The sequence below is a fragment of the Narcine bancroftii genome, chromosome 5 (genome assembly GCF_036971445.1).
Source record: "Narcine bancroftii isolate sNarBan1 chromosome 5, sNarBan1.hap1, whole genome shotgun sequence".
In the NCBI taxonomy this organism is placed as follows: Eukaryota; Metazoa; Chordata; class Chondrichthyes; order Torpediniformes; family Narcinidae; genus Narcine; species Narcine bancroftii.
In genome coordinates, this window is record NC_091473.1 from 250,628,778 (window position 1) to 250,647,136 (window position 18,359).

Genomic DNA, 18,359 nt, shown 5'->3' on the forward strand with positions numbered 1-18,359 from the left:
GGGGCAGATGGAGGCTCTATTGGTAGGAAGCAACAAGACATGTCAGGCTAAAAATGTTGGGTGTTATCTGGGCAATTCTTTTCAGTCTGAGCTTTCCATTTAATGTCAGGAAGAATTTATTTGATAATTCTAATAAGTTTCATTGTTGAGTAGAATGGTCAGGGTGTGAATATCAACACCTCTGGTCATGCTGGTAATTAGTGTAATTTGATCCACATCAGTACAGCACATTTAAACAAGTGAACCAAAATATATAGCAACATAAGTGAAGGTAGGAATGATAATGCTTAGTTGGGAAAGGAGCTGATAGCTGATATAAGTGTGGAAATTATGTGATTTTCTTTTTTATACCATAATATAGCTCAAGATGTTAAAATATTGAACGAGTAACTGGATCAATAGAACTACCTTACTTCAGACAGGTACTTGTGCAAGTAAATCATCAAAATCTGTAGACACTATGGTTGAAGTAAGAACACAAAATGCTGGAGAAACTCAGCTGGTTAAACAGAGTCCTTTATGTGGCAACGTTAAAAATATTGAACCGACGTTTCAGGCAGGCCTCCAATCAAAAGAGTTGGTGGGGGAAGGAGGGTGTGGAAAAGGCAGGAGATGATCAGTGGAGCAAGGAAGGAAGGGGCAGCAGCAATGAGTGGGAGGGGGGATGGCTGGGTGGGTGAGGGGGAAGGGAGGGAGAACTGGAAAGACAGGAAATGGGGAGGGGGAAGGAAAGGCGAGAAGGCTTTTCCTCCACCACTATCAACTCAGCCCTCAACCGCATCTCCTCCATTTCCCACTCATCTGCCCTGGCCCCCTCTGACCCCCAGACACAACAAACACAGAATCCCCCTCGTCCTCACCTACCACCCACCAGCCTCCCCATCCAACACATTATCCACCAGAATTTCTGGCACTTAGAACAGGATCCCACCAACAGACACATTTTTCCCTTCTCCTCCCCTCTCGGCCTTCTGCAGGGACCACTCACTCTGCGAGTATCTCATGCATTCATCCCTCCCCACGCTTCTCACCCCCAGCTCCTTCCTGTGTGACCACAGGAGGTGCAACACTTGCACCCACACCACAGTCTGGGGCCCCAAACAGGACTTATTTACTGCATCCAGTGCTCCCTTTGTGGCCTTCTCTATGTCGAAGAGACTGGTCGCAGATTGGGAGATTGCCTCACTGAGCACCTCCTCTCCATCTGCAACAACAGTGACCTCCCAGTAGCCAACTATTTCAATTCTGAGTCACACTCCCACACCCACATGTCTGTCCATGACCTTAAGTACTATCCCACCCTGACCACCCAAAAATTGGAGGAACAACACCTTATTTTCTGTCTGGGCATTTTCTAGTCAGTTGGCATTAATGTTGACATTTCTGCTTTCTACCAAACCTGCTTGTCTTTCCTTTCCCTCTCCCCTTTTCCTGTCTTTCCAGTTCTCCCTCCCTTCCCCTCACCCACCCAGTCATCTCCCTCCCCCTCACTGTTACTGTCCCCTCCCTCCACCTATCATCTCCTGCCTTTGCCACCCCCTACCCCCCCCCTTACACCCCCCCAACTCTTTTGTTCGGATGCCTACCAGCATTTTCTCATACTTTGAAGAAGGCATCAAGCCAAAAACATTGGTTCTGTATATTTACCTTTATCGCATAAAGGAAACTGTTTGACCTACTGAGTTTCTCCAGAATTTTGTGTTTTTACAGGTACTTGTGGAAAATGTGTCCCCAAACAATGTGGCACAATTTAGACTGTGGAGAAGAACAATGTTCATTCAGTGACATTCAAGCTTTGTCATACTAGAATTCTTGGCCTTTTAGTGATTGGAAAAGCTCTGAAGCCAAAATAAACCCAAACTTTTCTTTTGTTAAAGGCCTGCTATCTATTTTCTAATGTTCCTTATTCTTTTCTCACCCCTCAAATATATTCAATTTATTCTATAACAAATTGAAAATATCCTGTTCAACTGTTTCATCTCTACTTGAATTCACAACTGTCTGAATTTTTCTGTTTAATATTCCATTTTCTATTTAAAAATTTCTCACTTGGACCGTGTGTCCTTCTTTGTTAATTTTTTACAGGCTGCTTTTAATTTGGCCAAATGTGTCATAATTTTACATTTCTTCCTTGGATTATGAATTTTCAAAACCCTATACACAAGACACAACAAGTTGTCTATGGCTATTGCTGCACTGAGATTTCATTTAAACCATTTGTTTACCTTTCATTTTTCAACAAATCTTTATTTCATTGATTCAAATGCCAGAAACTTTAGAATGACACTTGCTGGGAAATAGCCATCAATTTCCTGTGGAGTTTCATTTTTCACCTAATGTCGGTGATTTTATGTTTGCAATAAATTAATAGAATCCATTCTGTAGCAATAAAAACATTCAGCTTTGAACTTTTAATCATCCCCAAAAAAATCTCAAAGTACCTCACAGTTAATTTTACATTACAAATGCAATCATTGCTTTTGCCAAATAACTGGTGAAAGGTTCCGCACCGAGCGAAAGGACCAGATAATCGGTCTCTTTACTTTTAGAGATTGAAATATGAATCTTGGCTAGGATTGATTGCCTCAGCATCTTGTTTACGTTATGCTGGCAGAACAGATGGGTGCCTAGTTTAATTCATCACACAAAATAACATAAGAACATCAGAAATAGGAACAGGAGTATCTGGCCCATTGAGCCTGCTCGGCCATTCAACAAGATCTTGGCTGATCTAGCCATGGACTCATCTCCATTTATCTTCCTTTCTCAATAACCCTTCATTCCCCTAATATGCAAGAATCAACCCATCTATGTCTTAAAATATTTAATGAGGCAGCTTCTATGGTTTCGTTGGGCAGAAAATTGCATAAGTTCACTGCTCTCCGGGAAAAGCAGTACCCCTTCGTTTCTGTCCTAAATCTACTCTCTTAAATCTTGAGGACTTCTCCCTTATTTTTCATCTCACCTACATGGAAACAATATTTCACCTTCTATATTAGCTATTATTTTCATATTATTTCATAATTTTATGTTTCTACATGATCCCCTCTCATTCTTCTAAATTCTAGTGAGTATAGTCTCAGGTGACCCCTCATCTTTGGAATCAACCTGGTTTACCTTCTCTGCACTGCCTCCAAGGCCAGTATGTCCATCCTCAATTAAGGAGACCAGAACTGCATGCATTACTCCAGGTGCAGCCTCACCAGGCTCCTGCACAACCTCTCTGCTTTTAAATTCAATCCCTTGAACATTCCTCTTGATTATCTGTGGCACCTGGGCAAAGCTACCTTTCCTTTGTGATTCATTCACAAAAGTCTCTACCCAACAGCATGTTCCAATCTTTCACCATTTACGTAATCACCTGATCCATTACTATTTTCTTCCAAAATGGATGACCTCAGCATTGTACCCCATCTGCCAGACACTTGCGAACTCCTTTAACCAAAAGGCAGCAATCCTTGCAATGCAGCACCGCAGATGAGCTTTTGCTGGCTACTCTTCCGTGAGATGCCAACCAGACACTATTGATTCAGGGGTAAAGAGTGATGCTAAGTGCATCTCCAAAACAGAAACAAGCCAACATGATTGAAGTTTCTGTTGCCTTTGCCCTGTTTGCAACACAGTAATGAGTTGGACAAAAAGGCCCATAGATCCTTAACACTGACTCCTCCTCCCCTATTTAAACATGAAGCCTATCCAAACACAGTGTCAGCCTTCGACTTTGCATGAGTATTAATGGAATATTTAGCATTCACAGGTATTAATACAAAATATGATTTTATTTTCATCAGCTATTTGAATAATCTGGACAGAATCACTGCTCCTGGCTTTATTCCAAATGAACAAGATGTCTTGAGGTCTCGAGTAAAGACCACGGGTATTATTGAAGAACAGTTCTCTTGCCAGGACCTACTCTTCAGGTGAGGGCTTGTGATTTAGTCCACAGCTCCTGCAATGAATGTCCTTGTTGCTGACCTACCAACAGTAGCAGAATTCACAATGTATCGCACAAATATATAAAGATTCTGGCCACCATACTGCTTCATATGTGGACAGGGATGTTTTGTGGTGAGATTAATCTAGCAACACTCTAATTCATGTTACGTCACCTAAAATGTGAAAATTGAAAAGGCCTACACATTTTATAAACCATTTGTTTGATGGTTGTAGAGCGTGTCGAAAGAACCAAAGACTTGTTGATCCACACCAAGGCTTTTATTAACTAAAAGACTGGAGTATATCGTAAGTAGGTCGACCAGTCCAGAATGACCTGGTCTGGCTAGGAGCAACCCTTTAAGACCTGCCAGTAGGTGGTGCTACGCTCTCAGTCAATCACAGTCATCTTACACGACCATCTGTACCATATACACATTGGTGATAGAATCTGTACTATCATAATGGTATTGATCTTGAAAGCTAGAATCATTAATTTCATTCTTTTCAAAGTGAAGATATATTTGCATCAGGGCATATAATTTCCAGGAAACTGTCCCACATGGCATGATTTTTTTCTGTGAATGAAAACAAGGCCTTTAGCTGACTAAGTTGACATCAACCATTGAGCAATCAATTGCACTAATTCTATATCAATCCCATCAAATCCCCTCAGACTCTATCACCCACCTACAAACTAGGAGCAATTTACAGAGGACAAATAACCTGGCAATCTGAATGCCTAGGCATTTGTGTTGTGGCACGCAGAGGAAATCTAGGCAGTCGCAGGTATGTTTCACACATTCTGCACCAGAATTCAGGGCTAAACCCATGTCAATCGAGCTTTTAGACAGCAGCTCAACTAGTTGAATCACTGTGTCGTTCATAATTACAGTAAATAAACAGCTGTTTCTTTTAAGCAGGAAGATTTAGACATACAGCATGGTAACAGGCCCTTTCAGCCCATGAGTCCATTCCGCTCAATTATACCCAAGGATGCTGAAACGACCAGCTGAGTTCCTCCAGCATTTCGGTGTGTTTTTACTTTAAGCTACAAACCTACTTTTTGAATGGTGGGAGGAAACTGGAGCCCCCGGGGAAAACTCCTTACAGACAGCACTGTATTCAAACCCCAGTCCCGATCACTGACGCTGTAACAGCGTTGTGCTAGCCACTACGCCAAACGTGCTGTCCTCCAGATAGTTTACAGATGGCCAAAAGAAAATGAACGAAAGGAACTTGGTGGGTTGAGCAGCATCAGTGGGGAGAAAAAGAATGGTCTACATTTCAGGTTATCACTTTTCATCAAAGTGGTCCAAGTTGGGCAGCATTCCTCTTTCCTTGTTTTGTGAAACACAGAAGTAGATAACGTTGCTAATTTCTGCTCCTATCTCAGAATGTTTGACGTTGGAGGGCAGAGGTCGGAGAGAAAGAAGTGGATCCACTGTTTTGAGGGAGTTACCTGCATTATTTTCTGTGGGGCTCTCAGTGCTTATGACATGGTGTTGGTCGAAGATGATGAAATGGTATGTGACACTGAACCTACTCTGTCAAAACAAATAATCATGTAATTTTTAAAAAAACATCTCTTGAAGGACATAACTGAACACATCCTGCGAGAGGAACCCAGCAGGTCAAGCAGCATCAGTTGGCTGAAAGCAAATGTCATCATTTCAGGCCAAAATCCTGTGTATCAGCTCGAAAGGTCAACCATTCTTTTTCTCCCCCTGCGGCTGCTCTGCACCAAGTTCCTCCAGCAAAGTGTGCTTAGCCTCAGATTCCAGCATTTAGGGTCTCCTGTGTCTCTTTGAAGGTCATAATTGATCTAAATCCTCACAAGTTGAGCAAAGGTTAGACCTGATGCTGACACAACATGGCCAATGGATTTCTTCCATCCTGGAAAATATTAACAAATCTAATCCTTCAAACAAATGGTAAAGGTCTTTACAAGAAACCTAATTCTACTTTGGAGACATAGAAAACAGGCAGAGGCCATTTTGCCCATTGGGCTAATGTTAGCCGAGAAAGAGCTATCCAACTTGCATTTGATCCCTTCCAACACTGGGTCCATAGCCATGAAAGCCACAGCTCTTCAAGTTTTGTTTGAATGTGTGTAGGATTTCTGCCTCTGCCCATCATTCCCCATTTCTCTTCTACATCTTCGACTTGCTGCTGTAATTCGGTGCCTGCTGCTCCTTTTGAGCCTTTTGCTAAGGGAAGAAGTCCTTCCTGTTTACTGTATTTAGATCCCACATGATTTTATACACCTCAGTAATGTCTGCCCTCTGCCTCGTTCATGCCATAGAAAATATACTGGTCTATCCAATCTTTCCCTCAAGCTAAATGTGCTTGAAGATCTTCTTTGCACTCATTTTTTTATACATTTAGAAGTGTATAATCTAAGATAAAGATTCAGAGTATTTACCACAGGGTGCTAATGCAGCAGGATGTCAATCTATGTGCATGTTTTATCTTGGCTCATTAACACACTTCAGTTTGTGACTGAAGCATGCAGGATTTAATTCAGTGTGACGTCTGTACGTGATTATGTCGGGTACATTCAGTGCGATAGCTGAATTGTTGTGTTTGGGTCACATTTGGAAGAACATTGCTTGCGTGACTGGAATGTACAAGGGTTCATTCAGCGGTGTCCCCTATGGTGTGCAGAATGCCAAGGACAGATCATCTCCTGTGTTCACTTGGATTGCACAAAGGCAATTTAACACAAGTAAACTCAAATTGATGAGGCGACCACTTAATAGCAAATCTTGTGCGTGTTGTAATGTGTTGTCAGTCTTCTACCGTCTACAGTACTCTGACTTTGTAATATTATTAGATTGCACAAAACACTGATCACATAGTATCTCACAAATTAATATTCAATTGAAAGCTTCACTACCACAGCACACATAATTCTAATTAACTACACATGGAAGGCTGTGCCTCAATGTGACCTGCAGAGCATGGAATGAGCATCTCCAACCATTTTGGGGTGTTTCATGACCTTTATTAGAAAAGCCTGCTCAAACAAACATTCGGAGTTTTCACTCTCCCGTTAATCTGCTGTTGTGGAATCTCATCAGCCTGTTAATCAGAGTTTGCGAGTCATACTGCCTCAGAACAAGCCTTCCAATGCTCTTGTCCTCACTGGTCATTAAGTAGCTGCCAAATCCTACTTTCCAGCACTTCTATAGTTCTGGTCACCTCATTACAGGAAGGATGTGGAAGCTATGAAGAGGGTGCAGAGGAGATTCACCAGGATGTGGCCAGGATTGGAAAATAAGTCAATGAGGCAAGGTTAGCAGACCTAGGGCTTTTCTCCTCAGGGCAAAAAAGGATGAGAGGTGACCTAATAGAGGACTACAAGATTGAGAGGCATAGATAAGGTAGACAGCCCACAAGGGCAGAAGTAGCAAACACCAGATGACATCTGGAGTAATTTTTAACACAGAGAGTTGTGATGCCTGGAATGCCTTGCCAGGGGTGGTAGTGGAGGCTGGAACATTAGGGGTAATTAAGAGGCTCTTAGACAGGCACATGGATGGAAGAAAAATAGAGGGTTGGGACGGTTTCATTTTGGGGGGGGGGGGGGTAGGTATATATAGGTCGGCACAACATCATGGGCTGAAAGGCCTGCACAGTACAGTTATATTCTATGTTCTATATCATGGTGTTTCATGTGTTCATCTAAATATTTCAGCTTTATTCCTCAGCTATATCCTGCAGTTGTTTGGTGTCTGAAATTGAAAAAATACAGATTTGCCTTTACCTGCTTTGTCCCTCTATCCTCTTCTCCCAGCACTGAAGCTCAGTTCAGTCTTAGTTGTATCAGGTTCTTGAGCATTGCCACACAGCAGCAGCTCATCTTTTCATGGCACGTAGGCATCCTAGCCTTGACAAAGGGCTGAGGCTCAAACTATTGGTTATGTATCTTTACCTCCTATGGACGCTGCCAGACCTGTTGAGTTCTTCCAGCATTTCTGTGCTTTTACTACAATCACAGCATCTGCAGACTTTTGTGTTTCAACCCAAGTTCCTTCATAGGAACATTATCAAGCAAAACGGATAAGCCCATTACTGCACAGAACAGTACAGCTTTATTCCATATCGTTCTAGTCACCACATTATCAGGATCTATACCTGTGAGGCTGCAGTTCGAATTTTTCTGCATCTCTACATTGTATAAGACAATAAACTCTCATCACATTTCTCTGGAGGGGATGCAGAGGAGATTCATAAAAATGTGGCTGGGACTGGACAACTGTAGCAATGGGAAATGATTTGGAACAAGAAAGAACGAATGAGAATTGATTGCCAAGTACAATGTACAGATGCAATGAAAATCTTACTTGCAGCAGTTCCCAGTTATATCGACAATGGTGAAAATATAATTAACACACAAGACACCATGAAGAGAATAAAAAGGTAAACAATATAAAAGGAAAAGAAAAGAAATAAATGACTACATATTCACTGTTGGCCAACAATGCTAAAACAGAGTTGTGTCAGTATTGGGGAGAGATCATTAGTAGTGTTGCTTCTTCAAGAAACTAGAGGTGCTGAACAGACTTTTGAGCCTTCCGCCTGAAGGTAGCAGTGAGAGGACGTGTGGCTGTGGTATTGGGGGTCGTTATGCTGTTGGCTTATTTCTTGAGAAGGCCTGAGGCTGAGTTAACCAAGAAGCATAAAATTATGAATCGGCAGGATATGAAATATTAACTGTTTCATTATCCAGAGATAGCTGGGCTTATTCATGAACTGTTTCTAGCATTTTCTGTTTTTCTTTCAAGATCCGCTTCCCATAGCTGAAGGGTCATAATACAAAGGGCTTAGGTGTCAAGTGATTGGTAGAGCTGAAGAGGATGTTTGTCATCTGGAATTCACTGCCTAACACAATCCCTCACAATAGTAGGAGAGTGTTTGGATGCTTTTCATGAAGAGCCTTCAGCTGCCAGGTTGATTATTCATCTAAATCTCTCTCACCCTGCCTCGTTATTTTAAATGTTGCTGACGACATCCGTTCGGTTGCCTTTATCCCTTTTTGAGGCGAGCAACTAATTTTGCCTGGTAACTCTCTAAGAAGTCTCGAAAAGACAGGTTGTTGCTATGCGGCAATACTCAGAGACCTGATCCTTTTCCAGCTCACAGTCAGTTACCAAAAACAAACCATAGGTTGTCTCTAGTCATCTCCAGTTGGAGGTTTCAGAGTCATTTCAAGTGGAGCAGAATTAACACGTCAATCAGAATTTAATTCAACAGATTGACAGCAGAGAACAGAACTTCAGGGAAGGTCGAGCGATCAAAAGGGAGTTGCAAATACAACACCCCCTCCTCCCACCAACATCTTGCTGTGACACAGTTCTCACTTCTCCAGTCCTTGCAGGTCTAAATAATACTAAATAAGCCTTCTGCTTTGTAATCTCCTTCACGCTTGCAAATTTTCTTAACTCTTAATAAACCATGTTTTAATTTGCATGCAGAACTTATTTTCTAATTTATTTCTGAATAAAAATACCATTAGTTTTATAAATAGCAGCACATCAGGAAATTATAAATCACGGGTCAAGCCTCAGCCACCATTGTGTCCATTTTGTGCATTTCACTTTATGAAGATGAAAAAAAAGATGGAAGTGCTCCCTGAGCCTGCTGTAACAGCTGCGCTGCTACTGATGTGCACCCAGGAGAGCAGTGAGTGGAGACACAGAGTTCCTCCGCAGGGGTCCTACCACTGTATGTTGTCACCTACAGCTCCATACAGGCTTTAAACAGCCTATTAGAGGAGCCTGCATTTTTTTTAAACGTCGTGTAATCATGTAGGTATGTGCCCAAGATGGAGACAACAGTGCTGGGCAGGGTACCACAATGGGTTGCAGACTCCAGAGAATCAGCATCAGAAATAAGCACTGCACCCCTCCCCCCACCCTGTAGAAAAGAAGAAGTCCGGTAGATGACCCTATAGAGAAGATGACCAAGGCAGCAGACCAGCAAGAAGCTCAGCGGCTGAAACACACACAAAGGTTGTGGGCTGCTGGCAATTTGCGATTGAAGGATCTTCAATCTGCGGGCTATTGGAGACTAGCTCATGGGAATCAGATATCAGGAGGGCACTAAAGGCAAGATGGGCTCTTGAAGAGCCTTGGAGTGCTGAAGGCTTCCCGATCATATCAGAGGCATGGATGTGGCATTCAGGTTGCCAATGGTTTGAACTGGAGACTATGTGGCTGCAGAGACTGTGGGAGCGCTGGAGGTGAATCCATGGACACTCTTTTGCTCCTTTTGTTAGGGGAGCCAGGCAATGCTCATGGTGACTCTTTGTTTGCCTTACAGCAGACAAAAATGTAAGTATATATTATTTTTGTGTTATTATATGACAATTAAAGGAACCTTGAATATTCAAGATGCAAGGTCATGAGAGTGTGGAGTAATTAATTGGAATGTCATGAAGGATGAGAGATGTTGACTGTGGAGTGTCTGGTGAATCTCCGAATGTTCTCCTCAGACACAGGTTAAGAAAAAGTTAATAAAGGAATTTAGGATAATGAAGGTTTTGATAGAGTAAATTGAGAAGCTGTGACCCGGTTCGCCTGCAGATCGGTGCAGCTCGCTACAAGGGCGCAATTTATTGAGGTTTTACATTTAACAGGTTAAAGGATGATGGGATTCAATGAGAGATGAAAGAGGAACAGTTTACGTTTTGGAATTTGAACTTTCTTCCCACAACTCCTTTCTCATCACTCTTCATCTCACACAATCAGCTATTCTTTGTTTCTTCAGTTTATATTTTTAACTTCCTGTACAGTGAATGTACACATTCCTATGAAAGCCTGGCCACCTGGGTTAGGTGTATTTGGAGAAAACATTTGGGGTGGAGTTGCCTGTGTTATATCAACCAGGGGGCTCAGTACTTTATTTAGGTCACTTTTATTTCCTTTTTATTACCTCTGTTGTGACCAATATTGAGTCATCCAAAAGAAGACCAATAACATCTCAATGTGTGATATATTTACAGCAAGAGGGGATGGGATGAGTGTGGAAATTACAAACCCTCTGCCTCAGGTTGATTATGTGTTGGCTACAACTGAGTCATGCTTTAATTTTGGTCCCAAGTTGGCCTCCATTTTCACCTAAGGAAGATACTTCTCAACTCTCTAATGAGCAGTGGAAAGGCAGGAAAAACTGGTATCAGGATGATGGATGAAAGGTGGCACAGTTGGCATAGCAGTTGGCACAACGCCTATCCAGCACCAGCAATCAGGATGGGACCAAGGTTTGAATCCCGCACTCTCTGTAAGGAGTTAATATGTTCTCACTATGTTTGTGTGGGATTTCTCTGAGGGCTCTGGTTTCCTCCTACCATTCAAAACATACCGGGGGTGCAAATTGGACTGCATAGACTTGTGGGCCAAAATGGTCTGTTACCGTGTTGTATGTCTAAATTTAAAATTATACTGTTTCAGCATCTGATTATTCTCCTTCCACCAGAACCGAATGCATGAGAGTCTCCATCTTTTCAATAGCATTTGCAACCACCGATACTTTGCAGCCACCTCCATCGTGCTCTTTTTGAACAAGAAGGATCTGTTCGAAGAAAAAATCAAAAAAGTTCATTTGAGCATCTGCTTCCCTGACTATGATGGTACTTTAAATTTTTTCATTCCATATTTCTAGGCAGGAAATTTGATATGGAATTGTAGAGTAATTTGAAATGAGTAACATTTATTAATCAGTCCCAGTCCAGTTCATGGTTGAACACAGTGGTTCTCAATTTTTTCCTTTCCATTTACATGCCACCTTAAGTATTCCCTTACTAACTACAGAACACTCATGGCATTCCTGTGCCATAGGTGTTCTGTGGTAAGGGATTACTGAAGGTGGTATGTGAGTGAAAAAACAAGTTTGAAAACTACTGGTTTAACAGAATGAAACAGGAAAGTCTGTCGACTGTGTGATTGTAGTTAATAGACAGAAATGCTGGAGAAACTCAGTTGGTGCCGCAGTGACCATAGGAGGTAAAGGTATAGAACTGACGTTTCAGGCCTGAAGCCTGTGAAAAGGTATGAGCAAAAAGCAGGCAGGCACCTGAATAAAAAAGTGGGGGTGGGAAGAGGGGGCAGGGAGAGGAGCATAGGCCAACAGCCAAGAGGCCATAATTGGACATAGGTAGGAGGACAGGAGAGGAAAGGTGAGAATTGATGGGGAGCTAGAGAAAAGGAGATAGAGTGAAAGGAAAAGAGACAGGAGGTGGGGAACTGGAGGAAATAGGAAAAGGGAAAGAGAGGGGTGGGGGAGGGAGGCCTATCGTAAACCAGAGAAGTCAATGTTAATTCCATCTGGTGCCTAGACAGAATATTGGGTGTTGTTCCTCCAATTTGTTGGTGGTCTCCATCTAGCAGTGCATGAGACCATGGATATTGGCAATGGAATTGAAATGGATTGGCACTGGGAGATCCCGGCTATTACAGCTGTCAGGGTGAAGATACCTTGAGACAGATCTTACTCATCATTAGCTGGCAATTTTGTCAGGAAGCTTTGCTGGATTGGAATGCTCAGGTTGGTTTGTTCCTTACTTCTGTACCTCTGCGTTGAAACACAAAGTCACAAGTGAGTGCAGTTATCACCACTGAATCCAGTGGAAAACATCTTGAAGAGGGGTAAGGTTCACCCTTTGCTTTACATCAGCTGGTGTTAGTTTCATGGATTAAAAACAATCGCCGCTACGTATTTACTTTATGATTTCAAAGAATTGTTGATCATTTAAGAAATTTCCATGTAGTCATTTTATTTTTCTTTAATATAATGATCTAAATCTATTTGAATATGTTTTTAAATTTCTCTCTAATGTCAAAAGACATCAGGGCAATTCTGCAAGTGAAGCCTCGTATCTGCCACCTGAGGCACAGATCTCGGTCGGTTTGTGTATTGCAGACTTTAAGGTCTATCTAAGGGCAAGTGGAGCCATGGGAGAAACACAGTGGTGTTGGGATGGAGGAAGACAGGCAGTGGGTCAGATTCATTGCTTTCACCTTCAAGTTCTCTCCATCATTTCTGAGTTAAAATTAAATGCTCTTCTTTGTGGTCAGGCTAAATGATCATTGCTCTGACTCAATAACAGCCTGTCCTTGACTGTCATCTTACAGTCACTGTTGTTCATTGCATGCTGAATAACCTCCTTTATTGTCCTCCAACTCTAGGTCCCAATACATATGACGATGCAGCCAATTACATCAAGAGCCAATTCCTAGACCTGAACATGCGAAAAGACGTCAAAGAAATTTATGCACACATGACATGTGCCACTGACACACAAAATGTCAAGTTTGTGTTTGATGCTGTGAAAGACATCATCATTAAAGAAAATCTTAAAGACTGTGGACTTTTCTGAACATTTCAGCTTTAACCCATTGTCACGTATGTTGATACCATTGCCATTTATACATTATTATGTTCAATTGCTTTCCTATTTAGTTTTCAGCTTAAAAGTAGATTGTTCACACACAGTATTTTGTACGTGATCCTAGATGCTGACGAAGTTGAGTTACGTGTCCTGCCTCTTTTACTCACGGAATGTCGACTTGCCGTGTAAAAAGACACTGACCCTGAAAAATGCCGCCTTTGTTCATTTCAGTGTAAACGAACAAGGCTAGCTTAATGGCGGGACTTATGGAAATATGGCAGAACTTCCGTGAAAAAAAAATGTGATCATCAAGATCCCCTTTGTGCAAATGCACATCTGAAACACAATTCATTTAGCTGTGATCTATCCACAGTTGCATTGCATCAGTCTGGCCCATACTTAAAGGGGCTGGATAATTTTAGGACAGAATAAGTTTTGAGACATTTTACTGCCACGAGGTCCAGAGTATCATCAAACAGAACATTTCCAAGCTCTGAGGATCCAGATGAAAATGTTCATCTTGAAAGAGGGTGGAGTTGGCTGTTTGGAGATCTATTTCAGATCAACGATCATAGATTCTGCCCATTTCATTCATCTGCGAGAAAAGACCCCATAGTGCCACAAAACCATTTGTTCTTAATATTACTTCAGTGTCTTAATGTCTAATCTGATATCTCATTTATTATAAACACTGAGTGAAGAACATTTTAAAACCATTCTTAAATTCACCATTCAATTATTTACACCTACTTTTTGGGCTTAACTATAATTGAAAGTAATATTCTAAAGGTAAAGGTTCCCTTATTATCATGTAATACTACATTTACAGAACTTCACATATGTTACATTCTAACTTTTGTCTCCACTTAGTGTCTCCACTTTGTCCAGTTCCCCTCACAGAAACCCACAGCACCTAGTGTTCCCAGGTCTCCCCTCCTATTACTGACCAGTCCTAAGCCTGTTTAGCTTCTGAGATCAGACCATCTTGGAACACCAGGTCCCGCAGAGCCTGAATTTAGTTACACTCATTTAACTATTTGATGTGTCATCATCAACTTTTCTCTTGCAACGTGAATGGCTTACATCTCAGATATTTAATAGTGTAGATCATTCCAGTTAATAAATGTTTAAATAATTTGCTTTCTTGGTATTCAGAATTAGATGGTGTGCTCAAACTGCAGTCCAATTTGAGCATTGTGCAAACATGTTTGAATCGACAAAACTTATCAGCTGGAAGAACTCAGTGGATCAATGAGCATCAGGGAGAGAGAAAGAATTGTCAATGTTGTGGCTCGACCTGCTGAGTTCCTCCACATTGGTTTTTGCTCCCCAGTCTCTCGTGTGTCATATGTTTGAATCAACCTTGTTATCAACAGGAATTGGGCAGAGGAGCCAAAAATAACAGTTGCATTTACTTTATGATGATGGCTGCTTTCTTGAGATAGATAGTAAAGAATCTACATCACCTTGATTACAACCTCTTCTCACTGCTATCTTCAATGAGAAGGTACAGGAGTCTCAAGGCCATGTCTAAGATTTTTTCTCTCTCTGCTATCAGGCTCTTGAACCTCCCTGTACCACCCTAACTGTAGCACTGGAGATCTGATGGCACTATTGAAACAGCACTCTTTTGGCTCTACTGCATCTGTGAACATTTATTTATCCTTTTAAATTTTGACATACAGCACAATAACAGGCCCTTTCAGCCCACGAGCCCGTGCCGCCCAATTACACCCAACTGACCTACAACCCCCTGTACGTTTTGAACGGTGGGAGAAAACTCACACGGACATGGGGAGTGTTCAAACTCCTTCTAGACAGTGCTAGATTCAAACCCTGGTCACTGGCACTGTAACAGCATGGCGCTAACCGTGCCACTCTTAAAAAATTTTTTCTCTTACTAATGTATACTTATTGTTTCATGGTGTGTTTTACATACTGTTATGGCTGCAACCAGCAAGAATCTGACCGTTGCACTTATTTATATGACAATGCACTGATTATCATTGTTTACCTCCAGCCATAATTGTTTTCCATTTTGTGATTTGAAGACAACAGAAAGTTTTAAAAAAATAATGGTTCCATGTCATGACGCTGTAGTAATGTCCTGCAAATATTGTTGTTTTATAATATAAAGTGAGATTTTAATGGTGTACAAACCATAATTAATGTCCAGAAAAAATCTTCGGCATTACCCAATTAATTTTAGAGTTGGAACAAGAGGGCATGAGTTAAAGGTAAGAGGGCAAAACTTTAGGAGAAATATTAGAAGATGCTTCTTCACTCAGAGAGTGGTGGCAGAACGGAATGTTCTTCCGAATGAGATAATTGCGGCAGGGTCCCTTCTGTCATTTAAGAAAAGGTTGGATGTGTACATGGAGGTGAGGGGATATTGGTGGAGAGCGAGAGGATTGAGCGAGTGGAGTTGTTCAAGTGAACCGATGCGGACTCGAAAGTCCGACATGGCCTGTTTCTGCTCTGTAAATGGTAAATTCTTCACAAAATTTAAAATATTTGTTTTCCAAAATTATTTAATCTTTGAGGCAAAAAACATTATTATTTGTTTAATTTATAAAATTTAACGTGAAATTGGGCTTTTGCTTTCTGTGAGAATTCTTTACCAGCTCCCAGACATCATTTATCCTAGAATTCCACATTGCAGCAAAATCCCAGTCTTTGGAACAAATGTTGATTTGGGTTCTCATCTGCTTTCCCTCTACAGATGCCTGCTGGACCTCCAGAACATTCATTGTATTTTCAGTTTTAATGTGGATATCCAGCATCTACAGTATTTTATTTTGGTGTTCCATACACACGTACCTTCAACTCAAAAACTCCAAATTTTCACATTTCCTGATGCCATCGTTAATATTGTTTTCATCTGAACAATTCAATTCAATAAGCCAACATTTTGAGGATCCCTGTTCACAACATATCAATGGCAGGAAAGTGTTTACTGGCAATTCCTTTTATAAAATAAAATATGTCTGATTTATTGCAGCAACTTTAAAAATAAATTTTGAGTTCTATAGGCTCATTCTAATTGCTTGCTAATTTTTGTATTTCATCCATTTTGTTTTGCTGCATTGGTGTTACAAAGTCATCATTATAAATGTTAAAAATAATGACTATAACATTTTAGTTTTGTGGATCAACTTGTTCGGCATCTCGTCCGACTCACCCCTATTCATCATGTTAAGTGTAAAAGTAAATCATTTAAATGCAAATACTTTGTTACTCACAATGAATAGCATTTAATGTATCACAGAAGACTATGAAATTATTAATTGAAATAGCGGTATGCTTTCTTTCTGAAGTAGAATTTCTTTCTTTCTTTTATTTAATAAATCTTTTTTTAATTATATGGTTCCCTAAAGTGTAATAGAATGAGAATGACCATATATGAGGTGATAATACTGGCTGAGGTTTGGGAATAAATTGACATAATGTCAGTCTAAATCATAATGGGGTGATTTAGATCCATGTGTATAAAATGAGGGAGTCCAGCATCAAGTTCAATGCCAGGATGTGCATGGAAGCAGTCAGTGGATCTGTTGCCTCAACTCCATTTCAATCCTGATCTCTAATGCTGGGCATGGAGTTTGTACATTTTAAGTCTCTGAATGGGTTTCCCCTGTGGGTACTCTACTTTCCTCCTACCTTATAATAAACGGTGAAGATTGACAGGTTAAGTAACTTGAGGTGAGGGGGTAGTCTGGACCTAATGGGAAAAGTTTTTAAAAAATGGGTTCAGTATAAAGTGCTTGAAAGTTTAGTGGGCCAAAGAGCCCATTTCTGTGCTAGACATCTCTGCAGCAACGTGGCAGAACTGATAGTTACCAAAATTGAAAAGAAAGCTATTAACAAAAATATTTTATGTGGGAAACACTAATGGGATCCTTACACCATACAAAAGTAAATTGCACTGTCTATTTAGTTACCCACTTAAGCCAAGCCAATCAAAATTTAGGCATGATAGAGTTAAGTCTAGAAAAAAACTAAATGAAATGTGAAAACAAGATGTTCTTACACAAGGAACAAGGGCATACTTCATCCAAGGTTACTTACATTTTCTTATATTGATTTTCTTTGTAATACAAAAGCCAGCTATTAAAATCATTAATCAGGTTTTATTATTTAATCAAGCACACTATACATCAGGAAATTAGAATTAAATGTAAACAAAATTATGAAGAAATTTGCAGATGATAATCTTGTATATGCCTGCAGGAATGCATCCAGAGCAGAAAGATGACAAATGTAATTCAATTCTAAGAAAATGTATCTGTGGGTGGCAAAGGAATACAATGGAAATGATGCAATGCAGTAAAGTGAACTAAAACAGGCTGCAGAACATGTGCCCATACAGAGGTAGAATAAGGTGGCTGGGAATACATAAAGCACAAATACAATTTTGGTGCGAGTCAGGACTGGAAAATTTACCTTCAAGAAAATGGAGATCAAAAAAAATTATGGGAATTTAAAATGGGGTGAAGAAATTATTTCCCCAAGTATTGGGGTCATTAATTAGGGTGCAACAAAGGATTAGAAAAAGGGGGGGAAAAAAACATGGTTTTGAAAAAAGATCTTGATTCAGCTGGAAATGGAAATCATCTCCACAGGTATTTTGGACGGCCTTGTCAATAGTTTGGATGGATTGCTGAGCTCCAAATATCTGAGAATTTGATGTATTTAAGCATCTTACTTTTGCTTTAAGTGGTGGTAAATGTTGACATGCAGCACAGCGACAGGCCCTTTTGGCCCAAGAGTCCGTGCCACCTAATTACACTACTCAGTTTTTTGAAAGGTGGGAGGAAATTGGAGGTCCCGGAGGAAACCCACACAGACATGGGGAGAACATACAACCTCTACAGATGTGTTAACATTCAAGTAGCATCACAAACAATAAAATTGAGTAGATTAAAATTCTCTTTGGGGGAAAAACTCAATATGTAGCTATCAGGTTGCATCTTTTACTGTTGATAAGTGTGTTATTATTCAGCCATTAGCTATTCTTGCTTTGTGGCTCAGA

The 18,359-nt window shown here is 40.7% G+C and overlaps 1 protein-coding gene across 1 annotated transcript in view; it reads left to right on the forward strand.

The window, feature by feature from the left end:
• LOC138765178 (guanine nucleotide-binding protein G(t) subunit alpha-2) overlaps positions 1 to 13,335 on the forward strand; it is a 32,394-nt gene extending 19,059 nt beyond the window's left edge. Inside the window, exons 5-8 of the mRNA XM_069942075.1 lie at positions 3,792 to 3,920; positions 5,330 to 5,459; positions 11,416 to 11,569; positions 13,125 to 13,335. Of these exons, the coding sequence (XP_069798176.1) occupies positions 3,792 to 3,920; positions 5,330 to 5,459; positions 11,416 to 11,569; positions 13,125 to 13,315 (604 nt within the window). The 3' untranslated portion in view covers positions 13,316 to 13,335. The remainder of the gene's footprint in view (positions 1 to 3,791; positions 3,921 to 5,329; positions 5,460 to 11,415; positions 11,570 to 13,124) is intronic.
• The last annotated feature ends 5,024 nt before the right edge of the window (positions 13,336 to 18,359 follow it).